The 25,308-nt window shown below is 40.9% G+C and overlaps 2 protein-coding genes across 6 annotated transcripts in view; one reads left to right on the top strand and one right to left on the bottom strand.

Moving 5' to 3' along the window:
* Positions 1-586: 586 nt before the first annotated feature.
* On the bottom strand, positions 587-13,343 carry TSTD3 (thiosulfate sulfurtransferase like domain containing 3). Its single transcript, XM_046004293.1, has 4 exons — positions 13,210-13,343; positions 1,371-1,544; positions 1,113-1,272; positions 587-823 (listed from the first exon to the last, which is right to left on the bottom strand). Exons 1-4 carry the CDS (start codon positions 13,280-13,282, stop codon positions 751-753), a joined length of 480 nt encoding a protein of 159 aa, XP_045860249.1. The 5' UTR covers positions 13,283-13,343; the 3' UTR covers positions 587-750.
* Positions 13,344-17,134: 3,791 nt separating this feature from the next.
* Positions 17,135-25,308, top strand: part of USP45 (ubiquitin specific peptidase 45) — a 73,481-nt gene continuing 65,307 nt past the window's right edge. For all 5 annotated transcript variants that reach the window (XR_006818359.1, XM_046005618.1, XM_046005620.1 and 2 more), the window contains exons 1-3: positions 17,135-17,259; positions 17,345-17,706; positions 24,174-24,292. Coding sequence is in view for 4 of the 5 variants with exons in the window: in XM_046005618.1 (XP_045861574.1) it covers positions 24,193-24,292 (100 nt within the window). In the remaining variant the exon portion in view is untranslated. The remainder of the gene's footprint in view (positions 17,260-17,344; positions 17,707-24,173; positions 24,293-25,308) is intronic.

A 25,308-nucleotide genomic window follows, 5' to 3' on the forward strand; every position in this document is an offset into this window, starting at 1 on the left:
ACTTCCCTTCTCTCTGAGATCGTGGCTCTTCAAATCCCACCTTAGTATATATGTCCTAGTACATTTGTTTCTATAGATCAATAAATAAGATCAGTTTAAAGGCATGAAGGAATTACTAAAGCAGCAAGGATTTGAAGGGCTATGCTCCCGAGAGCAGGAAAGCTGTAGAGGATGACCCAACATGGAGGGGCGTGCATGCATGAGTGCATGTGTGTTTACTTGCCAGCGTCTCTAGTTCTTACAGGGAGTTCGCTAGAAACTAGACTGACATTCTCAGAAATAGAAGTTCAAGGTGGTCACATCACTTTGCTACTCGATTCCCCTTGTAATACCATTTAGGACAAACCAAGTCCTAATAGGTACTTCTTAGGCCTTATATGGTCTGAACGACTGCCAAAATGAGACAAAACACATTTGGGGGTGAAGAGGCACAGAGGAAAGAAACAACTATACCGCCAGTGCTCTAAGGCATATACTCATCCTAGTGAGAGTCCTTTACATTTAAACTACCCCCCCATTTTCCTTATTTGTAATTGAGATATAATTACAGAAGATATGTTTTCTTTTTATTTTTTTTTTAAGATTTTATTTGACAGACAGAGATCACAAGTAGGCAGAGAGGCTGCTGAGCAGACAGCCAGATCTGGGGCTCCATTCCAGGACCCTGAGATCATGACCCGAGCTGAAGGCAGAGGCTCAACCCACTGAGCCACCCAGGCGCCCAGAAAGAGCCAACTTGTATTCCAGAAATCAATTTCTGTGTTTCTTCTCTGAAAATTCATAGGTTGCCCATTCCTTCCATCCTCCAGCATAGTGTTGAGCACTGAAAACATATAGCAAGGTTATTGCTGTAAAAATTTTCTCCTGCTTTTTAACACAAGGTTGATAGGAACTTTAGAGATATAGAGATGCCATGACTACTCTAGCCTTTAAACTTACGTAAAAGACTGTTACTTCTGAGTAGGATGAAAATATAGAGGCTTAGTCTCTATCCTGCTATTACTAACACAGTATTAGAAGACATTTTTCAGTCGAACAGTAAAAATGTAATACATATGAAACATTGCTATTATATACACTCTTGAATACAATTTTATACTTCATTTATGCACCTGTTAAAGCCCAGAGATATTGCCGTGTCCAAAGCCTTCTTGCTTCTCACTCCGGCTAAACAAGAAAACACCAGACTGTCTGATTTGGATGGCTTTACTTCATTGTACTTCTCCTTGAAGTCTTTTGGGTTCATCTGTAAAGCTTTACCTACCTCACCCACTGAAAGAAAATGTTAAGAATTTCAATTAAATCTTAGGTACAGTAAGTTACTGAATATATACTTTTGTGAGGAATTATTCAAGTCACATGTCACTTACGTGGTATGTTGACGGACCCAGGAATTTTTCCATACTCGACAATTTCCCATGGTTCTCTAACATCAATTAACATAATTTTTTTGGAATTCAAGAGGTTTTTAAGTTCCTTATAAGTGACATCTTTAAAAATAGCTGTGCAAAAATTATGGCAGCTTCCCTTTATTGACTTCAAACCTGGAAAGAATAAAATAATTTTGGTACCTTCAAAGTAACATTGCTATTAATATCTGGAAGGCAGTTCAAAGGAATTTCCCCCCTGGTTCCAGCCATTTAACTATAGTTGATCTTCTGACTTCACTGACCTGTATATGTATTTTGTACCCTGACAGAACCACAGGATGTCTGCTCTCTTGACCTCCATGCTTAATGGCTAGCCTTGTACCAGCTCCATATTCTACTCTCTCCAATCCCTTAATTAGGCGGAACTTGTAAATACACATTCATCATCTGGTAACTGAATCCTGCAAATAACTTGTGAGTTTAATCATAATCCAAATTACAATGTCAAGAAAATTTAATTTCCCCTTGCAAGTGAAGATAATAAGCCGTACGTTAGATGTGGGAACCTTACATTTGAAACTACACTTGTAAGTACTTAAAGGCTGTTTCTATCTGTTAAATAATTGGTGGGGCACCTTGGCTGGCTCTGTCAGAAGAGCATGTGATTCTTGATCTCGGGGTTGTGAGTTCAAGCCCGATGCTGGGTGTAGGGATTAGTTAAATAAAAACTTAAATCAGGGTCGCCTGGGTGGCTCAGTGGATTAAGCCGCTGCCTTCGGCTCAGGTCATGATCTCAGGGTCCTGGGATCGAGCCCCGCATTGGGCTCTCTGCTCCGCGGGGAGCCTGCTTCCTCCTCTCTCTCTGCCTGCCTCTCTGCCTACTTGTGATCTCTCTCTCTGTCAAATAAATAAATAAAATCTTTAAAAAGCAAAACAAAACAAAACTTAAATCATTGGTAACATAATATGGTACTGAGTAATAACCTATAAAATAAATCCACGGGTCCACACTGATATAAGGATATAATTGAATAAATGGGGAGAAGGGATTATTTCAATTGATAAATGTAGAATGAATGATGAAAAGAGAAAATCACCATTAGGTTAACATCCAAGTAATAATTATTTCAGCAAGAACCATTGACAGATGCTAGAGTTAGTAGGTGAAATTTTGATTAGAAATAGGATAGGATCTCCCCCAGGAGATACTTATTAATAACAAAAGGAAACACCTGAAAGATACTACTTTAACTAATTATTCAAAGATCACTTCACTAGTAATGAGAAATGTCAACATGTATACTTTGATAGGATGCTCAAAGAAGAGCACATCACTTCCTTAGTATTTTTGCCAAAATACATACCCTGAATCAAGTCAGAAGAAAATCTCAAACTCAACCGACAAAATAACCAATACTCTTAAAAGAAGTGTCAAAGTTATGAAAGACAAAGGCTGTGGCAGATTGAAGCAGACTAAGGAGCCATGACAATGTAATAACAACATAGAATCCTGGATTGGATCTGGGACTATAAAAGACCTCAGTGGGAAAGCTGGTGAAATTCAAATAAGGCCTGTGGATTAGTTAACAATATTATGTTAGTATTACTTTCCTGATTTCAGTAACTGTACCATGTAAGATGCTTACATTAAGGGAAGTTGGGTAAGAATAAAGGGAACTCCATTTTATTTTTCCAACTTTCCTATAGGTCCAAATTGATATTTTAAGCATGAAAGAAAACCCCAAAGATTTTTAAAATAAAATAAAAATTTTAAAAAGTTAATAATCATATTTTACAACAAAATGACTGCTATAAAGTAAATAATAATGCTCAAAGGTTGTTTAAAATATGAAGTATCTTATAAAGTGAAATTGGTTTAAACAGTATAAGCTGGCATAGAAAGAGGTTTAAAGATCTAAGTTGAGAAGCAGACACACAACATACCATCTATGAGAATTCAGTATTTGGTAACAATTATATTTCAAAATAATGGGGATATTTTGTTCAACAAATATGCAGGGCAACTAGCCAGCCATCAGGAAGAAAGTTTAAGCAGGCTATTGCCTCATTCCTTACATGTAAATAAATATAAATGTCAATCTAAAAACTAGTATCTTAGAAGTACCAATAGAAAACATGAGCAGATAATTTAAACCTTGGGATAAGAAGACCATTCTAAAGATGGCAAAATCAGAAGCCATAAAGCTTTGACCTCATAAATATGCTAAATTTATATATGGGAAAAGAACAACGAATGACAGAAGACAAGTGGCAGGAACAAAATATTTGTAACACAGAAAAGACAAAACATTAGTATTAATAGAGCTTATACAAATAGGAAAAGGACAAAATTCCCAATAGAAAAATGGCCAAAACAGGAACAGGGAATTGGCCTGAAAAATACCAATGATCAATAAAATGTAAAAAGATGCCTTATCTCACTATTTAAGGAAATGCAAGATACAAAATTTTTCAAATTTTGCCAGATTTATAAAAATTAAAAGGGATTGATGACACCAAATATTGGTAAAGGTATGAAGAAATGGGTACTCTTACAATGCTGGGAGTGTGTAATGTTAAAACCTTTTGAAAGAAAAATTTAGCAGGAATAACACTTTATGTATATATTTTTTACTTCACAATTTTACTTTTAGGAATCCACCTTATTACAGGAGTATTAGCATGAATGCATACAAATGTATATTTGTATAAATATATTCATAGGCAGGATTCTCTGAAATACTGAAAAATGGTAAGAAGCTGGAAGTCTATCCATAAGGGAACAGTTATAACTAATACATTTATACAATAGCATATTATTTAATGTAAGTTATCCAAAATATACTATTAAATTTATAAAACTAGAGAGGACTAGATATAAACCAGGGGTTCCCAGTCTTTCTTGGTTCATCCTTTAATGTCTTAGTAAATTTTCTGCAGTGCACATAGGCCAAAAAAAAAAAAAAAAAGTTTCACGGTTCTATTTATTAAATAGTTAAGAAAATCCAAAAGTGAATTGTGAAAAACCACATTTTCTTGTAAAAACCAAACACTGCTCTATTTTCACTCATCTTTCTCACTGATAGCAAAAGATGGAAAAATGGACAAATACAATAATTAAAAAATACAGGTTTCCCTGCAATTCCACTCCAAGGTATGTACCCCAAAGATTTGAAAACAGGGACACAAACTCAGACACCAATGCTCATAGCAGCATTATTCACAATTATTCACAATAGCTAAAAGATGGAAACAGCTCAAGTGTTCATTCAACAGATGAATGGATAAACAAAATGTGGCTTATATATACAATGGAATACTATTCCGTCATAAAAAGGAATGAAGCTCTAACACATACTGCAGCTTGAAACGACGACATGGAGAACACGCTAAGTGAAGTAAGCCAGACACAAAATGACAAATATTTTATGATTCTACTCATGAAATATCTAGAACAGGTAAATTCACAGAAAGTAGGTTAGAGGTTACTAGAAGTTGGAGGGAGGGGTGTTATTGCTCAATGGGTTTGAGTTTCTGTTAGGGATGATGAAAATTTTTGGAAATACAGTGGTAACAATCCCCACAATGTTGTGAATATAATTAATGCCACTGAATTTTACACTCAAAAATGGCTAATAGACACATGAAAAAATGTTCATCATCATTAGCCATCAGGGAGATTCAAATCAAAACCACATAGAGGTACCACCTTACACAGTTAGAATGGCCAAATTTAACAAGACACAAACAACTTGTGTTGGAGAGGATGTGGAGAAAGGGGAACCCTCTTACACTGTTGGTGGGAAGCAAGTTGGTGCAGCCACTTTGGAAAACAGTGTGGAGATTCCTTAAGAAATTAAAAATAGAGAGGCGCCTGCATGGCTCAACTGTTAAGCGTCTGCCTTCAGCTCAGGTCATGATCCCAGGGTCCTGGGTACGAGCCCTGCATCAGGCTCTCTGCTTGGCGGGAGGCCTGCTTCTCCCTCTCCTACTCCCCCTGCTTGTCTTCCCTCTCTCACTCTCTCTCTCTCTCTCTCTCTCTCTCTCTCTCTCTGAATAAATAAATAAATAAATCTTAAAAAAAAAAAAAGAAATTAAAAATAGAGCTACCCAATGACCCTGCAATTACACTACTGGGTATTTATCCCAAAGATACAGATGTAGTAAAAAGAAGGGCCATCTGTACCCCAGTGTTCATAGCACCAATGGCCAGTCAACAAACTGTGGAAAGAACCAAGATGCCCTTCAACAGACGAATGGGTAAAGAAGATATGGTCCATATATACAATGGAATATTATGCCTCCATCAGAAAGGATGAATACCCAACTTTTGTATCAACATGGACGGGACGGGAGGAGATTATGCTGAGTGAAATAAGTCAAGCAGAGAGAGTCAATTATCATATGGTTTCATTTACTTTTGTGGCATAAGGAATAACATGGAGGACATTGGGAGAAGAAGAGAAGTGAGTTGGGGGAAACTGGAGGGGGAGATGAAGCATGAGAGACTGTGGACTCTGAGAAACAAACTGAGGATTTTGGAAGGGAGGAGGGGTGGGAAGATAGGTGAGCCTGGTGGTGGGTATTATGGAGGGCACATATTGCATGGAGCACTGGGTGTGGTGGATCACTGAAAAAAATAAAATTTAATTTAAAAAATTTATAAAAAATGCCTAAAATGGCAAACTTTATGTTACATATATTTTATCACAGCAAATACAGTAAAAAAAAATAAAAATACAGATTTCCCCATCCTCTTCAGATTTTGAAGAGTTTGCTCATGTTATCTATAAGATTCAATCTTAAAATGCCTCAGATAAAACTATTTCTAATTCAACTTTTTTGTGAATTCCTGAAATGCAACAAGTCAGCCAGCTGACTTGGTACAGTTCCTCATTGTTAGGAACTGGAAAACTACGGTAATTTAAAAAATTGTTAAACTCAAGACTGCGGTACTTCACCACAGGGAAACAAATATCATCTCGGCATGTAACTTGTGTAACTGAATCAAAGATAGTTATGTTTCTCTTATATATTCGAGCCAAACTGACATTCAGCTTTCTCTATGCTCCTTTTGGGGTGTGTGTGTATGTAGGGGGGCAATGGAGAGCACGTGTACAATCAATGAGGACTAGATTTCCTGGCTTTCCAAGGCACAAATATTCTCTTAATGAGTCTCCGCTCTCCCAAGCCTCTCATGGTGTAAGCCTCCAGTCCATACGAACTCTTGAGTTAAAGCTATAGTGTATTTTTGGGGTGCCTGGGTGGCTCAGTGGGTGAAGCCTCTGCCTTCAGTTCAGGTCATGATCTCAGGGTCCTGGGATCAAGCCCCGAATTGGGCTCTTTGCTCAGAAGGAAGCAGGCTTTCTCTCTCTCAGTGTGTCTCTCTGCCTACTTGTGATCTCTGTCTGTCAAAAAAAAAAAAAAAAAAAATTAAAAAAAAAAGCTATAGTGTATTTTTGGTACAAGGCCTCTACTTGTAAATCAACCACTTCATCTATTGCGTGATCAAAGAAACAGCGATCAGTTCCTACACTGAAGGAAAACTGGCTGTTTGGAATTTATTGTGATGATGTGTGATTCTCTTGAGGGATTCTCAAGAGTAACACAGGCTATATGTGATTTTCACATTTTTGAGGCTCGTTTTTGAATAAACTCCAGTTTGGCTTTTCCACACTGGCAAATCTAGCCTCGCCTGGGTGTTCCCTACAGCCTACGTTATAAGACACAGTCCGAACTCCTTAGCATGTTCTTTCATGTCCTTCAATCTACTTTACCAGCATAATTTACCAGACTTTCTCCTCCTCTCCATTCCTCCTCTGCCTCAAGAACCCTACCCTTCAGCTACATCAAAAGTATACATGTGCCCCAACGACCTTTTTATAATGGAAAGAGCAGGGATTTTAGAGTCGGATAAACCAGGTTCAAATCCTCCCTTGTCCACTTAGCTCTGTAGTCCTGGGAAGATTACTTAAATTCTCCGGGGCTTTGTTCCTTATTTATAAAACAGGAAAAATATTACTTAACCTTTCTGAGTTGCTATGAGGTTTAAGCAATCTATATGGCGCAATCTTTAAATACATGTTTTCACCCTCCTTCGTGATATATGCACACGGTTCTTTTCTTCCTTCCTCATCTCTACCTGGCACATTCTTAATCTCCTTGAAGACTCTTTTAAATGCCACTTGTCACCAACCCAACAGTTCCACTTCTAAGTATTCTAGTAAGCTACTTGTAGAGATACACAAAGAGTGTGTACAATAACTACTGAAGAAATTTTTGAATAGCAAAAAAAAAAAAATGGAAACCAAAATGTCCATCAAGAGGGGACTGGTTAGGGGCGCCTGGGTGGCTCAGTGGGTTAAGCCTCTGCCTTCGGCTCAGGTCATGATCTCAGGGTCCTGGGATCGAGTCCCACATCAGACTCTCTGCTCAGCAGGGAGCCTGCTTCCCCCTCCTCTCTGCCTGCCTCTCTGCCTACTTGTAATCTCTCTCTCTCTGTCAAAAAATAAATAAAATCTTTAAAAAAAAAAAAAGAGGGGACTGGTTAAATAAACTGTGGTAATCCATACTATGGACTATATGCAGTAGTTAAAAGAGTTATATGTACTGACACGGAAAGTTTCTGAATACCTAAGTGAGAAAAAAATTCAGAAAAGGATGCACGATAGATCACATTATAGGACAAGAAGTAACTAGCGTCAATGAGAATGTGGAGAAAAGGGAACCCTCATGCACTACTGGGAATGTAAATTGGTGCAGCCACTGTGGAAAAAATATGGAAGTTCCTCAAAAAATTAAGAGTAGAATTACCATATGATCCAGCAATTCCATTCCTGGTATTTATCTGAGCAAAATGAAGATGATACCTTGAAAAGATATATGCACCCCGTGTTTCCTGCAGTGTTATGTGTAACAGCCAAGATCTGGAAACAGCCTAAGTGTTCATTGATGGATAAATGGATAAATTGTGGTACACACACACACACACACATATTCAGCCATAAAGAATGAACTCTTGGCATTTGAGACATGGACCTTGAGGGCATTACCCTAAGTCAGACGGAGAAAGATAAATACTGTGTGATCTCATATGTGGAACCAAAAGCGAACAAACAAAAAAATAAACAAACCCTGAAAATCCAAGTTCACAGATACAGAGAACAGATTGGTGGTTCCCAGAGGCAGGGAGGGGTGGGGCAGGAGAAATGGGTGAAAGTAAAAAAGGTAAAAATTTTAAAATATGTACTTTTTTAAATTAAAAAAATAAGAATTCTCATCTTCATAGGGAGACGGAATGTAGGCTTCTTGGGGGAGAGTAAGTGATTTTTAGGAAAGATGAATGGGCTCTTAGAAGAATAGATGGGAGGTATGACAGTTTGTGACAAAGGTTGGGTGTGGTGTTGAGTTCTAGTCTCCTTCCTTGTGATGAGTCAATCATCCTTGGTTGGTGAAACTCCTGGGGAGGGGATTTATGAAACTGAGTTCCTTTTGGAGGATCTGTCTTTAGGCAGGTAAGAGGAGTTCAGAGAAATCCTCTCTCCATATTTGCTGTTTTTCAAATGCCTATAGCTTAAAAAAAAAAAAAAATCAACCTACCAACCCAAATTTCAGTGTGAGATAAAATGATGACCTAAAAATATTTATCTATTTATTTTAAAGATTTTATTTATTTATTTGACAGAGATCACAAGTAAGCAGAGAAGCAGACAGAGAGAGAGAGAGAGGGGAAAGCGGGCTCTTTGCTCAGCAGGGAGCCTGATGTGGGGCTTGATCCCAGGACCCTGAGATCATGACCTGAGCTGAAGGCAAAGGCTTAACCCACTGAGCCACCCAGGCACCCCTGACCTAAAAATATTTAAAATCACATCATATTAGACTATGCAAATTGAAGATCTAGTATAATTCAGAATGGTCTGATTCCTACTGTATATACATTTTAGAAGTTTGCTTTTCTACTACAATTGTCAGGTCTTTTTAGTAAGGAGAAACCTGTAGGAATAAGCATTTTTTTTTTTTTCAAACAGAAAATTTAAGGAATTTAGGATTACCTCTAGGGGCGCCTGGGTCGCTCAATCATTAAGCATCTCCCTTCCGCTCAGGTCATGATACCAGAGTCCTGGCATGGAGCCCCTCATGGAGCCCCCCGCTCTGCGGGAAGCCTATTCCCCCTCTCCCACTCCCCCTTCTTGTATTCCCTCTCTCTCTGTCTCTTTCTGTCAAATAAATAAGATCTTTAAAAAAAAAGAAATTCAGCATTACTACTATATATCTCTAAGTTCGAGATTCAATTGTTCTTTGAAAAAATTTTTTAAAAGTTTGTTTATTTATTGATGTAATATCTACACCCAGAGGGGGCCTGAACCCATGATCCCAAGATAAGGAGTTGCATGCAAGTTCTTCCAAGTGAGCCCGCCTGGCACCCCTATTCTTTGAATTATTTAATTTCAATTAGTGTAATGCAATTTAATTATTGTATGTTTAAGGAAACTATATATAGAAATCATACACATGATTTGGGTTCTGAATTTATTTTTTCATAAATTTTGCTTCTTTTCTATATTGTAATATAGAATAGTTCTTTACTGTATGTCCGCTTTAAAATACTGAGCTAAATTTCACTTACAGGGGCACCTTGGGGCTCAGTCAGTTAAAGTCTGCCTTCAGCTCAAGTCATGATACCAGGGTCCTGGAATCAAGCCCTGCACTGGGCTCCCTGCTCAGTGGGGAGCCTGCTTCTCCTTCTCCCTCTGTCCCACTCCTGTTTGTGTGCTTGCTCTCTCTCTCAAATAAATACAAATCTTTAAAAAAAAATTTCCACTTAGAAATAGCCTATCATCACTTCCTACCAATTCAGTTTGGTATTCTTTTTATAACTTCAAACAAAGTTTTGATGTGAAAAATGTAACTATTTGAAACATATAAGTTTTTGCTTAATAACAATAACAACCATAATAATGGCAACTCACTCTTGCCATAACCATAAAATAAATTCTCTGGTTCATCTGTAATCCTCTTTTGGATGTTGACAGCTTAGAAATCCCACATCAGTATCTGCTGAATACCGAAAATTATTTCTAGGGATGCCTGGGTGGCTCAGTCGGTTAAGCTGCTGCCTTCGGCCAAGGTCATGATCTCAGGATCCTGGGATCAAGCCCTGCATCATGCTCCTTGCTCAGCGGGGAGCCTGCTTTACTCTATCCTCCCCACTTGTGCTCTTTCTCACAAATAAGTAAATAAAATCTTAAAAAAAAGAAAATTATTTCTAGAGACCATGTAATGGTCAATATAAACAACCCATAACCAAGAAAGAATATATTAGAAATAATGATTGTTACTCCAGAGAGAAAATATTAGGAAGAACATTAGGCATGCTTCCTTATCGAATGTGTATTTGGGTTTGGTGTGAACATTTTATGACTTCTAATGTAATCACTTCAATAAATATTTTGACTTTTTGAGAATCACTTGCAGCAAAATTTGAAAAGCAAGTGAATAACCATCCTATGGGATAAAAAGATTATTTTAGGGAATCTAGGGAGTAAAAGATTAAAGGGAATCTAAAGATTCTAGGGAATAAAAGATTAAAAATGGAAATTTTAGATACGGCAATGTATTTATCAGATGAAGCGGTGAATTTAATATGAAAGGGGAATCCCTATACTATCTTTGAGCTTCGCAAAGTTACTTGTCTTCTCAACCTCCATTACTACTCAATCACAGTATTTTCCCTTAAATAGCCGCTCGAGTCCCCATGTCCTCTGACTGTCACCTTCCCCAACCTCCCTCCTTTTTAAAAGCATCTTCGGCTGCTGGGAACTGATTCATATTGACAAAGCACTTCCATGTTTTCTGTTGTTCTTTGTAGGACTAGGATTAAGTAAAGGCCTTAACACAACCTGGCTATTACCCAAAAATCTACTTAGAATCTTGAGAGGTCAGAACTCAGGGGAGAGACAGGACAGGATCGGTAGATGAAAGTTTACTCACTTTAGGTCACCATAAAGGTGTGTGAGTACCTCTCAGTGTACATGACTTAGTAAGTCAGGTTTGGGATCCTGCTTCAGCCCTGCATAAGTCTAAACAGAAGCAAAGAGGAAGATGAGAATAAAACTAGCAGAAGAAAACCTGAGGGGATACTTTCAGAGAACAAAGGTAGACAGCAAGTTTTTGTCCTCGTGGAAATGTAGGAGACAAAGGACATTTTCAATGTTATGGGGAGGGGGTCACTGTTTCAGTAACAAGCACTCATGTTAGTAGCCTCAAGTCATTAAGAAGACAAGACTTGACAGTATTCTCTTTGGAAAGTCTAGGCTGAAAGATTAGAAACCCATCTTGGCAATTGGAAGCAATGTAAATATTCATACAGGGAATAGTTCAATTGATTATGAAGCATAGCATGCCGCATTTACAAGCATTTACCTACATTTAGGGACTTGGAGAGATGTCTGTATTGCTAAATGAAAAAGCTCTCCCTTTGAGATCGATGTACACATAAGATACAATACTTATGTTTTATAAATGTCCAGAAGAACACCTGGAAGTAAACAGGAAACTATTTCTGGGGAGTAGGATTGCAGGGACAGGAATTCTAGGGCATAAATTAAAAAACACCAACACCTACATATTATATATGTAGTATTTTTAAGTGTACATTTATGTAGACTCATAGAAAAGTGTTCAGAAGGATGTATACCAAACCACATTTGGAGAGGAGGGTGGAATATGGGAGTGTGTATAGAGGGAAATGTCAGCTGTTCTTTATTGTCTGTTTGAATGTAATGGGAATATAATAATGTATCACTAGCAGAATTTTTTTTTTTTTAAGATTTTAAGTAATCTCTACGTCCAACCTGGGGCTCCAACATAACAGCTCTGAGATCAAGGGTTGCATGCTCCACCCACTGAGCCAGCCAGGCACCCCACTAGTAAAATTTTTTTAATGAAAAGTCACCTTTTCTCTAACACTTTCTCCAACTCGGATAGAATACTTGCTTTTTCCATTGCAGTCTCCCGCCTGTGTGTGGTGATTGTTTACCAGTGTCTGTCTCTCCCCAAAATGGTGACGTGAACTGCAGAGGCTGTATCCCCAGCAGGAGGTCTGCATTTCTAGGCGCTCAATAAACAACAAATTTGCATCGAAAAAGCACATTTTAAACTACAAAGGATGCACCAAGAGTGCAAGTGGAGTAAGTGGTTGGGAGAGTTGGGGACACAGTGTCAGGCCACGGTCTCTGCAGCTGCATCCACAAATAAACATTGTGATAACGGAGAGACATCATGTAAAGCAGAAAGGAAGGACTGGAAGCATGCTCTGAGTAATGCACGCGACGCCTCCACTAACAACCTTCGCTTCTCTGGCCGGTTTTGCCGTCAGTAAAATTAGCAGCGGTACTTTAATAGCTCTAAGTGTTACAATTCTAGGTGACTTGCCACGGAGCTCTGAGCGCTGCTCCCCAGTGGGTCACAGGTGTAACTCGCAAAGCTGGGCTCATCCTCAGTCTCCGGCAGAAAGGGGCCGTGTTGCTCGCTCGTCTGAGTCGCCAACTGACCTTCACTGCCCAGTCCGGCACCAGTATCTTCCTAAAAGCCTCCCCACGCGAGCTCCCTGGAGCAACGCTGATCTCTCTCCCTGCGTCCCCCGAGCACACCCAGACCCAAGTAGCCCGGAATCTCAAGGAACGAGAACTGAATATAGGTGCTTTCTTCCCAGGAGCCAAGAGTAATGGGACTGATTTTTAACTGGAAGCCGCAAGCAGCGAGCACCCCCACCAATGCCATTCCATCCCCGAGCCCGAGGTCAGACGCTCTCTTTTTACCCAGGGGCCACCGAGCTCACCCCAGAGGGCAGCCTCCGCTGACGCCAGGATCGGCCGGCGTGCGCTCCGGAACAGCGGCAGCGGTAGCACCATCGCCAGCTCGCGCCCGCCGGGCCCCAGACTTCCTCCTCCGGCGCCTCCTGGTTCTTCTCCGCTGCACCGCCCTCCCCCAGTCCTCACCCCCGCCCCCGCTCCCCGCCCCTCGCCCAGCGCCAGGCTCTTGAGCGCCCCCCGGCCAGGTGCTGGCCGAAGCGGGGACTGCTACAAGGAGTGATCGCGGAGGGAACCGTACCCTACTCTGGAACTTTAAACTGAAAAGTAACTCTGAGAGTTGGGCCGCGCCTGGGTGGCCCGGTCGGTTCGGTGTCTGCTTTTGGCTCCGGTCATGGTCATGATCCCAGCGTCCTGGGATGGAGCCCTAATTGGGGCTCCGGGCTCCGCGGGGAGCCTACTTCTTCCTCTCCCTCTGCTTGTGAGCCCTCCCCCCTGTCAAGTAAATAAATAAAATCTTTAAAAAAGAAACAGAGTTGAGCTTGCTTTTTTGTTTTGGATTATTATTTTTTAAGGAGAGACAAAGCTTAAAAGTGGAAAGTAGAAAATACACCAAAGATGAAATTAAAAGATTTTTTAAAAAAGATTTTATTTATTTATTTTTGAGAGAGAAAATGAGGCAGGGGAGGGGGGCAGGCTAGGGGTAGAGGGAGAAGCGTGCTCCCCGTGGAGCTGGGAGCCCCTAGACCTGCTCATTCTGGGATCCTGAGGGGAAGGCAGATGCTTAACCGACTGAGTCACCCAGGCGTCGAAATTTAAATATTTAAAGTAAACAAATTTTTCCAACTTACTTTATAACGGGATTCTTAGAGATTAATTTAAAGGGAACTACATGGACGCTTTTCTAAGAACTGCTCTTAACTCCAATAGCTGGTTCAACTAATGTCAGTATTAAGATAATCTCATGCGATCATCTTTCCCCCACAACTCTGATATTTGACTATAATTGACCACAGCTTATCGGAGTTAGGTCCAGCTATTTTATAAAATGCGTTAGTTTGCAATTGCTACTGTAACAAATTATCACAAATTTACTGGCTCCAAACAATATAAATGTATTATGTACAGTTCTGTGGGTTTCAGCAAGCCTGTGTTCCTTCTGAAGGCTCTAGGCAGAATGGCTTTTCTTGCCTTTTTCATCTACTAGAAGCTGCTTGCATTCCTTGGCCAGTGGTCCGCTTCCCCATTTTCAAAGCCAGCAACTATCATCTTAAATCTCTAACTCTGACCTCTGCTTTTGTTGTTGGATCCCTTACTCTTCTCTGACCCTCATGCCTCCCTTTGTAATAACTTGGGCTACTTGGGTGATCCAGGATAATTTCCCTATCTCAAGATCCTTAATTTAAACATATCTGCAATGTCCTTTGCCATGTAATGTAACATGATCACACGTTCCAGGAATTAGAACACATTGGGGGTGGGAAGTGTTGTTCAGCTTACCACATAAAGTTTATTATTGGGACGGCTGGGTGGCTCACTGGGTTGAGCCGCTGCCTTCCGCTCGGGTTGTGGTCTCGGGGTCCTGGGATCGAGCCCCACATAGGGCTCTCTGCTCAGCAGGGAGCCTGCTTCCTCCTCTCTCTCTCTGCAGCTCTGCCTACTTGTGATCTCTGTCTGTCAAATGAATAAATAAAATCTTTTTTTAAAAAGTTTATTATTACTGTGGTTCATTTCCTTATTTTAAATTTATTCTCACTTTGGTCCCCCAATATAACGAAAGCTATATTTAACTGCAAATTAATTTATAATGGAAAATTTTAAAAATTAATTTCTAAATGATATTAAAGTATGTATCCAAGGAATAATTTCATTAAGCAGTCTAAAATTTTCTGTTTTCATAATTTAATAATTAATAGCACCACTTCAAATTTCTATGCCAGTGCCATCACTTGCAATTACGTTTCTCCAATTATTGGGAGTTTTGCTATAGTTTCTCTATGATCTATGTTGTGGATTAACTTTGAATTAAAATGTCATTATATGTTGTAAATTCATGTACTTCTCATGGCATCCCAAAGCTGTCTTGAATACATCAAAACCATAGGTAGTCTGAACACAGATATGGAAACAATGAAACAAAATGCTTGACCTCAATAACTCACATTCAATTTGATTTATACTTTTGCAACAGCACATATCATGAAACAATTTTTTTTTCCAATGTTCATGACTAACTACTTGAGAGATAGTTTTCTGCAGGATTTTTTCTCTCAAAAGGTGAATAGCTCCTCCCTTACCTAGCATAGTGCCAGACTTGGTTTATTTAAGAGTTCTCATAGCAAAAATTCTTGTCAAGAGAGAGCCTTGATTATTGTTCCTTGGGCAAGTGTCCAAGTTCTTCTTTCAGAGAAGAGTCAGGAAGGCTTAAAGTGAGATGAAAGGGAGAAAAATAGTTTAACTTTTCTGGGGAAGGTCTGCCAGTGCTGAGTTAATGTGCACCATTAATTCTCCAACAACTCTTTTTATTTCTTGGCATAATGCAAGTGAAAGGCAACTTGAAAGGAGGAGATTTTCCCCATTTCTTTCTAAGTCCACATCAAGCCTCCAGATATTTGACAAATCAAATGAAGATTAGGAAATATTTTTCCTGCAGCTTTTTTTTTTAAAGTGTTTCTATCAAAACTTAAAATAACTATCTGTTGACTCAGCATTTCCATTGCTGTCTACTAATGATTACTTGCACAAGTAGGCAAAGATAAAGGTACATCAACAGAAAACTGATTGGGAAAAAAATGATACATCCATTTTAAGTTTAAGCAACTAGACAAAAGAATGAGGCTAATACAGGTTTATGTTCAAGATAGACTGTCAAGTGAAAAAAATCAAGTTGTAAAATAGAATGCAGACAGCTAGAAATCAAGATAGCTTTGGAATTTTATCATTTCCAAGAAAAATTGTATGGTGTTTGCATAATTGCTGTATCTCCCCCCCCCCTTTTTAAAAGATTTTATTTATTTATTTGACAGAGAGAGAGATCACAAGTAGGCAGAGAGACAGGAAGAGCTAGAGGAGGAAGCAGGCTCCCGCTGAGCAGAGAGCCTGATGCAGGGCTTGATCCCAGGACCCTGAGATCATGACCTGAGCTGAAGGCAGAGGCTGAACCCACTGAGCCACCCAGGCACCCCATCTTTCCTTTTGAGAGAGAGCGAGCACGAACAGGAGAGGGTGAAAGAAGGAGGGGCAGACAGAGAGGGAGAAGCAGAGTCCCCACTGAGGTGGGGCCTGAGCCACCCAGGAGCCACCAGGCACCCCTAATTCTTAAATTTCTTTGTTCTAATTCAGTCCTCCTTTTTTTAAAACTGTAAATTGGGAGTCCAGTATATGATACATTTTTTAAAACCCCATTTACACCCATGCAGTTTAGTATGAAAATTTAGATTTATGCAGGTTTGCATATCTTCCTTTCCTCCATGTTGTTTCAAATCTGATGTTAAAATAAATAAAAACTTTGGTTTGTGATGTAGACAGTTTTGACTTAACAATTACACCACAGTACAACCTGTTTTTATTTGGGGAATTTTTTTTCCCTAAAGAAAAAAATTCCCCTACTCCAAAACTTGAGTAGTGATCCCTATACCCAGCACCATAACTGGCAAATTTGTACTTAGTTACACTTGTCGAATGGGTGGTTTCCATAAATACAGTGTAAACACCTAGTGACCTCCTTTGCCAAGTTCTGTACATAGAAGTAATGCTAATTATTTCGTAAGAAATTAATTAGAGATTTTACGGGAAAAACCAGAAGTTTTTTTTTTTTTTTTTTTTTTTTAATTTAACCTTTGATATCTTGGACTCTTAACCCAACGTTCTATCATTAGGCCACCCGTCTCCTGGTTGAAGAGTTGTGAAGGATTACAAAGCTCTTAGGACTTAAGCATAACTAGAGTGGATGTTTGCAACATCATTAAAATAGTTTCAAAACGATTATTTTTACTAAACATATGCAATGTGCAGACCACTTTAACGGATAATCGAGCTTTGAAGAGCTATAGCTGAAGGTCAAGAAATTTCTTGTGTCGGTAAGTAAGCGAGGACAGGTAAGCCGATAATAATGAAAAAATGCGAGACAACATACGACAAATGTCAGATGTGATTTTATTGCAGTGTGACAGAGGGGAGTCGGAAGCCATCCCTTCAGGCCCTCAGCAACAAGTGGGACTTAAGCCCGACTCCGGGAAGCCCTTGATCCGCTCACACCCGAACACTATCCGGACGCAGCCTGGAGTTCATTGCAGCTATTCTCACATTAGCCGGCAGACTGGGCTCTGCAGATCCACAGAACGCAGGCGCAGCGCGACCGGCCCCGCGGGGTCCACGCCCCACTGCTGGACGCGTAGCGAGGGACGGCGCCAAACCCCGCCCCGCATGCGGGGCTGGCACAGGAGGCCCCGCCCCTGCCGACCGGGAGGTCAGCCGCGCATGCGCAGTCTCTTCTGGTTATAGACCCGGCGGCTCGGCCCGGCGTGGTGAGTCCGGACTGAGGGGCTGGGGTCGCCGTAGTGTTTCGGTCATCGCTTCCTTTACCCCAGCCCTTTGTGGCAGGACAGGCCTGGGAGAGAGGCCTTTTACGCGTCCCCGTCTTGCCGATCCCGGGGGTTCCCGGCGGTCACTGAGGGCCGCGTGAGTGCGGCCCGGCTGGGCGCCGGCGGCGGAGCAGGGTGGTTTAGGCGGGAGGGGTTCGCAGGGAGGGGCCCGAGTCGCCGCCGTATCTGGAAGCAGGCGCTCCCCCACACCCTCCCGCCTTCCCGCGCGCTCTCCTCTCTACCCATTTTCTCTTGAGAAACTTGGGGTGCTGTTGTTAGTGACTGGAGGGTAGTGTTAGGAGCTCCGGAGGAGGGCTGCTGGGGTCCAGGTCTCCATCCGCCGCTTACTAGCTCCGGGACCTCTGAAGTCACTTAACCTCCGTGGGTCTCAGGTTCAAGTGTGAAATGGGGGCAGCGGTAGGAACCTGTCTCATAAGGTGGTTGTGAGAATTACGTGAGGGAGTATCCTTGAGTGCTGAGAGCCGAGCGTGATGCACAGCCAAAGTGTGCAAAGCGCTGTTCATCTTTTTGAGCCTGGTACTAAACGGAGAGTGTGTCCTCCTCCTCCCCACGGCGAAAATAATTGCCCAAGAGTCCAAGGGTAGGGGAAAAAAGATTTTTTTTCTGGAGACTATGGGGTTTTGTTTGTATAGGATGTTTAGAAAAAAAAAAATCAAACATTTCTAAACAACTTAGTTGCGCATCCTAAGCAGAGAAAAGACAGATATTGAAATTGAAAAATGAAAACCTGTGTTTGGGAAACCGCGTGAAAAAAAGGGCCAGAACTTATTTGTTCTGAAAAGAGTTAACATATCAGGCCGGAGACTGCTCTCCTTAGAAAGGCCTGCTTGCTTGTTTGGCGCCTGGTAGCAAAATAGTTTATGCACTACCCTGTGGTTTATGCCCAAGTTACCAGCCTCCGGGAAAACCCCAGTCCTGTGAGTCTGTGATGGGCTTCCCTGGGCGGGAACATTGCACAGACATTGCTGGATTTTCTTTATTGGGAGGAAGAGTGTGCTCTGTTTGACCCTTTCTGGGAGGAAGAGAACACAAGGAAGCCTGCACATAGATTCCTGCAAACTTCATTTGTGTCTTTCCATTATGCTCAGGTTGTATGTCCATACTGCATTGCCCTAATAAAAGTTAGCCTTGAGTACAATTACGTGCTGAGTCCTGTGAGTCCTTCCAGTGAATCTCCAAATATGATGGTGGTCTTGAAACTCCCCACACACAATATTGGTGATAGAAAGTACTTGAAGCTCTAGTAATTAGATTTTAATTTTGTCTCTTTTTGCCTAAAAAAGGAAAGAAAAAGCTATATAGATAAGTAAATTGCTAAATAGTGGGTTACTATCCAAAATCATTTCTCTTTTTATTTATTTTATTTTTATTTTTATTTTTTTTTAATTTTTTTTAAAAGATTTTATTTATTTATTTGCCAGAGAGAGAGATCACAAGTAGGCAGAGAGGCAGTCAGAGAGAGGGGGAAGCAGGCTCCCTGCTGAGCAGAGAGCCCGATGCGGGACTCGATCCCAGGACTCTGAGATCATGACTTGAGCCGAAGGCAGCGGCTTAACCCACTGAGCCACCCAGGCGCCCCATTTCTCTTTTTAGACATATTGCAGGTCTTAGAAAAATCACTGGAAATTGACTGCATTGCATGACTTGAGCCGAAGGCAGCGGCTTAACCCACTGAGCCACCCAGGCGCCCCATTTCTCTTTTTAGACATATTGCAGGTCTTAGAAAAATCACTGGAAATTGACTGCATTGCCAAGTGAAGTTTGAGTCACTGTCTTTTACAGACCTTTTATAGATTGTGGTCAAATACCTTTTCTTTTTGTTATTCTGCAAGCAGTATCTATGGGTTGATGTCTGTCCTTTTTTTTTTTTTTTAAATGATTTCAAAGATTTTATTTATTTATTTGACAGAGAGATCACAAGTAGGCAGAGAGGCAGGCAGAGAGAGAGGAGGAAGCGGGCCCCCTGCAGAGCAGAGAGCCCAACGCGGGGCTTGATCCCAGGACCCTGAGATCATGACCCGAGCCGAAGGCAGCGGCTTAATCCACTGAGCCACCCAGGCGCCCCTGATGCCTGTCTTTATCAAGATAAAGATATCTGGGAAGCTGGGGAAAGGTATGGCCAGTTTCTCATGGCCCATTTTTCCTGGATTTTTTTTTTTTTTTTTTTTTTTATGCCTGCATTTTCAGGACATCAAGTTGAAATAGTTGGAGGTAAGTTTGTAAATTTGGGGTTGGAAAGAGCAGATTGTCTTCTGATTATATCTTTTTTCCCCTCGATAAAGTAGAAGACTAGATACTATTTTGAGAAGAAGGGAGATGGAGGAGTTAGAGGTTTAGAAGAGTGAGAAAGGTTTCAAATGGCTGTGTGAGGAGTAGGTAAATAGGTTTTCCAGAAAGTGTAGTAGATAATGGCATGTCTCGATCCATTTGAGATTGAGATTTTGATTATGAATTTAACGGACCCAGTCACCTTTCTTACAAGATTTTCTTCAGCTTGTTTGGATGCAGACGTAGAGAAAGTGGTTAATTGGATTCGTTTAGATTTGGGGTTCTGTTAGGGGGGTTTAGTGGTAGTCCTTAAGGCTGGGCACACATACTTTGTTCTTTCTGTGTAATGGTAAGGTTACACTCTTTGTACACACCCCACATCGCACTCCCTTACCCGCATGTCCACTCGAAGTTGAACGTGTTGTATGACTTGCTGGGGCTGGTAAAATATGAGCAGACGTGACATACATCCTTTCCAAGTGCAGCTTGAAGAACCAGCACTCCATTTGCTACTTCCCCATCTCTGCCTTGATATACTGATCATCTCACTTGGTGAGATGAAGCCTCTCGCCAGCCTGGGCACTACAGGTGAATAGGAGTGGCTGAAGAGGCAAAGCTGGAAGAACTTGAATGTGTGATTAAGGAATGGGATACTTGAATTAATGACTTTGCAAGGTAGAGCTATAGGGGTTAGTGGGTGAGGAAGTTTGGAGGGAGAAGGAAATCAGAAATGAAGTGCTCAAGGAACTCAGAGCCCTCGTGCACCTCTGACCCTGAAGGCCATGATTTGTTGCAGTTCCGTTCAAGAGTGATGACCTCTGGAGTTAAAGAAATGGCTCTAAAAATGTAAACTAAAAAGCTGGGGATGGGCACCTGGGTGGCTCAGTGGGTTAAACCGCTGCCTTCCGCTCAGGTCATGATCTCAGGGTCCTGGGATCGAGTCCCACATCGGGCTCTTTGCTCGGCAAGGAGCCTGCTTCCCTCTCTCTCTCTCTGCCTGCCTCTCTGCCTACTTGTGATATCTCTCTCTCTCTCTCTCTCTCGCTGTCAAATAAATAAATAAATAAAATCTTAAAAAAAAAAAAAGATTAAAAGCTGGGGCGCCTGGGTGGCTCAGTAGATTAAAGCCTCTGTCTTCGGCTCAGGTCATGATTCCAGGGTCCTGGGATCAAGCCCCGCATCCGGCTCTCTGCTCAGCGGGGAGCCTGCTTCCTCCTCTCTCTCTCTCTCTGCCTAGCTGTGATCTCTGTCTGTCAAATAAATAAATAAAATCTTAAAAAAAAAAACAACTAAAAAGCTCCCTTATGTGGAATATGGTATAACTGAATCAAGACTCAGAATTTATTTATTCATTTTTGAAGATTTATTTATTTTAGAGAGAGAATGTGTGTGTGCATGAGCACAGGGAGGGGCTGAGGAAGAGGGAGAAAACCTCAGACTTCCCACCGATCTAGGAGCCCAGCAGGGGGTTCCATCCCATGACACTGAGATCCTGACCTCAGCCAAAAACAAGAATTGGCCGCTTAACTGACTGAGCCACCCAGGTGCCCCAAGATTCAGAATTTATTATTGAGTTGAAAGATTCTTCCACCTTGATCAATAAAAGCAAATAAACAAATAGCCACGAAAATTACAGTGTAGCTTAACCATAGAACAGATGATACTAGGTAGGATTTAGGCTGAGCTTTTTTTTTTTTTTTTTTTTTTTTTTTTGCCTTTCTTCTACCTGGTTATTCAGGTGCCGCCGACTCTGTGTCTACGAGGGGCGAGGTATGAATGACAGCAAGTGAGGTGGCCTGCCTGGGGACATTCGGGGCTCCTGTGTCCTAGCAGAGAGCCTGGGCCTCACCACTGTGGTCCTGGGGGATCTTGGAGAGTCCAAATGTTCTGGGTTTTCGACAGACGCCCCCAATCCAGTTTTTTTTTTTTTTTTCCATTTTATTTATTTTTTCAGCGTAACAGTATTCATTCTTTTTGCACAACACCCAGTGCTCCATGCAAAACGTGCCCTCCCCATTACCCACCACCTGTTCCCCCAACCTCCCACCCCTGACCCTTCAAAACCCTCAGGTTGTTTTTCAGAGTCCATAGTCTCTTATGGTTCGCCTCCCCTCCCCAATGTCCATAGCCCGCTCCCCCTCTCCCAATCCCACCTCCCCCCAGCAACCCCCAGTTTGTTTTGTGAGATTAAGAGTCATTTATGGTTTGTCTCCCTCCCAATCCCATCTTGTTTCATTTATTCTTCTCCTATCCCCCTACCCCCCCATGTTGCTTCTCCATGTCCTCATATCAGGGAGATCATATGATAGTTGTCTTTCTCCGATTGACTTATTTCACTAAGCATGATACGCTCTAGTTCCATCCACGTCGTCGCAAATGGCAAGATTTCATTTCTTTTGATGGCTGCAGCCATCATAGGCTGATAGGCATGATAGGCTGAGCTTTAACAGAGACTCCAAATACAGTGATTTAAAAAAAATGCTTAATTTTTTATCTAAAATCTTAACAACTTTGGATTTTTAAAAAAATATAAAGGACAGAGGTAGGTAACACCTTGAAGAGACAAGTGTGGGGCATTATACAATGTTGCTATTGAAAGTGTGGTCTGTAAAAAAAAAGAAAAAAGAAAGTGTGGTCTGTGGAGGCACGTGAGTGGCTGAGTTGGTTGAGTGACTCTTGCTTTCAGCTTGGGTGATAATCTCAGGATCCTGAGATCAAACCCCCCGTTGGGCTCCTCACTCTGCGGGGATTTTGCTTGAGATTCTTTCCCTCTCCCTCTGCTCCTCCCCATAGTCGTGTGCATGCTCTCTCTCTAAAATAAATCTGAAGAAAACAAAACAAAATAAACACACCTGGTCTTTGGACCCTCAGCAATGGCTTACCATTGGGAGCTTGTTAGACAGGCAGAACCTCAGGGCCTGTGCAAGGCTTGTTGAATCAAAATCCACATTTTAACAAGATCTTTAAGGCCACTCATATGCACTGTCCTGATCTCTTAAAAAAGCCAGTGTCTTAGGAAAGTATAAGATGGGAAGAATAGTTGTGGAATAAAAGATGCGAACAGTTAGCATGACATAAACAATACAAAGTGCAACCTTTACTGAATCTTGATTTTTAAAAAACAAGTATGGAAGACAATTATGGGTCAGCTGAAGAGGTTAGAATATGATGGAACCTCAGAATGGGGAATTATTGGGGCGCCTGGTTGGCTCAGTGGGTTAAAGCCTCTGCCTTTGGCTCGGGTCGTGATCCCAGAGTCCCGGGATCGAGCCCCGCATCGGGCTCTCAGCTCAGTGGGGAGCCCGCTTCCTCCTCTCTCTCTGCCTACTGTGATCTCTGTCAAATAAATAAATAAAATCTTTAAAAAAAAAAAGAATGGGGAATTATTGTTAATTTTCTTAGATGTAATAATTATGTGGCTATATAGGAAAATGTTGTTATTCTTAAAAAAGATACAAACTCTTTGCAACTTTGAAATAGTTCAGCAAAAACAAATAAATATACTCACATATGTGTCTCTCTCTCTGTCTCTGTACACACTGATACTTAGGTAAAACAAATGGGGCAGATGTTCTAGATGTGGAATGTAGGTAGTAAGTATATGGGTGTTTATTATATTGGAAGTTTAAATTTTTTCATAATAAAAAAGTGGGGGAAAACCCCACAAAAAATGCAGTATAGCTTAAAACAATTTCTGTCAGTCATTGCTAGGTCAGATGGTGCAGGTAGAAGGACTCTGTTGTGCTGGGCACATGGCTTCCATCCCTGGTTCATTATGGCTTTTCCAACTTCTGTTTCCTAGCTAGTGGGACAGGAGAAGAGGCAAGGGGACCACATGACCCAGAAGGAACACTTATTCCCTTGATCAAACCTTTTGTTGTTTTTTTTTTTCATCCACCTGGACATCATGTATCTGGGGAGTAATTGGTAAAAGTCAAATGTAATGTGCATGTGTATATTGGTTTATTAAAGATGTCTTTGGTTTCACCTGATGGTTTCTTCTTTTGAGGTACTAGGGCCCAACTAAAACTGAAGTCATTTCTATTTTAATATACATTATGTAATATACCTAAAATTTTAATTTTGAGGATTAAAGTGTATTCATTTCCCCCTACCCCCAGCCTTTTCAGTAAGTAACAGATGCGGGTGAAAGAGCCTTCCAGAGCTTTGCCCGAGAAAGCCAAAAGAAGCAAAAGGCCTGCTCTACCTCATGATGAAGACTCTTCAGACGACATTGCTGGTAAACTGTGACCTCTGGCATCCTGAGTAGTGTTGTGGAAAATAACTATATATGTTTTTAATCAATAAGTCTTTTGCTCTTTATTTCCACTATTTTCTGCATGAACTGTAAAATCAGCTTATTTAGTTCCAAAACATCTGGGTGATGTTTTTATTGAGATTTCATTTAGTTTATAAAGTAACTTAGAATCGGCATCTTTTTGTTGTTTTCCATTTCTCATGACCTGTTAAAGCCAGGCCTTCAAGCCTGGGGGGTAACTGGGGAGTTGCTGGCCTCAGGCTCGCTTTTCTCTTGGGCTTCATGCCTTCTGTTTCAGGTTTTCTGAGAATTTTCCCTACTTCCTCATAGCTCTCCATTTAAAAAGATGTTTTTAATTTTTATTTCCACTTTTAAGTATTTTTAACTTGGATAATGTTTCAGGATAGATTGTTGTATTGAGGGAAGTCTGAACTCGATCTTTTTTTTTTTTTTTTTTTTATGAAGCCAAGTATTTTTGAACTCTAAGTGTTTGTTTCATTCTGTGAATATGATTTTTTTCTCAGGGATTCTGATGATTCTTATGTTAGCTCTTCCCCGCCTGTCTTCTAGTTATTTTTTTCTCAAATCCTCTGAACCTCTTACTTTTCATTTTGCTTGCTCTTTTCCTTTTTATCTTTTACAGTGTTTTCTGCAGTGCACCCTTTTTCGTTTTATCCTCCTTTTTGTGGTTTTATTTATTTTTTCTTCCATTCTATCCTGAGCGCTACCAGTCACTGCCTACTGTTTTGCCACCTCACGCTGGAACATTTGCTTCTTCTGTTTTGTATTTTTGTTTCATGGCGATGATTTCTGTGCCATTTGTTTTTCCTTTTTTCTTATATTGGAGAGAAATTGTGGCTTTGATTTTTCCTTGATTTCTCATTCTTTGATGTAGGGTTGCCTTTCTTGGACCAGGTAGTTTTAGCATATTTGTGTAAGAAGGAGGGCCATAGCACTGTCGAGACCAACTGGAGTTTTGAGTGTGAGCTCAGTTAGCC

Source organism: Meles meles, chromosome 5 (genome assembly GCF_922984935.1).
Source record: "Meles meles chromosome 5, mMelMel3.1 paternal haplotype, whole genome shotgun sequence".
In the NCBI taxonomy this organism is placed as follows: Eukaryota; Metazoa; Chordata; class Mammalia; order Carnivora; family Mustelidae; genus Meles; species Meles meles.

Coding starts and splice junctions, on each gene's coding strand:
- TSTD3 (XM_046004293.1), bottom strand. CDS start 13,282: ATGGTGCTACCGCTGCCGCTGTTCCGGAGCGCACGCCGGCCGATCCTG. Junction 1,545..13,209: donor AGCGGAGGCTGCCCTCTGGG/GTGAGCTCGGTG, acceptor TATTCTTTCCAG/GTTTGAAGTCAATAAAGGGA. Junction 824..1,112: donor ATATCTCTGGGCTTTAACAG/GTGCATAAATGA, acceptor ATATGTTTTCAG/TGCTCAACACTATGCTGGAG.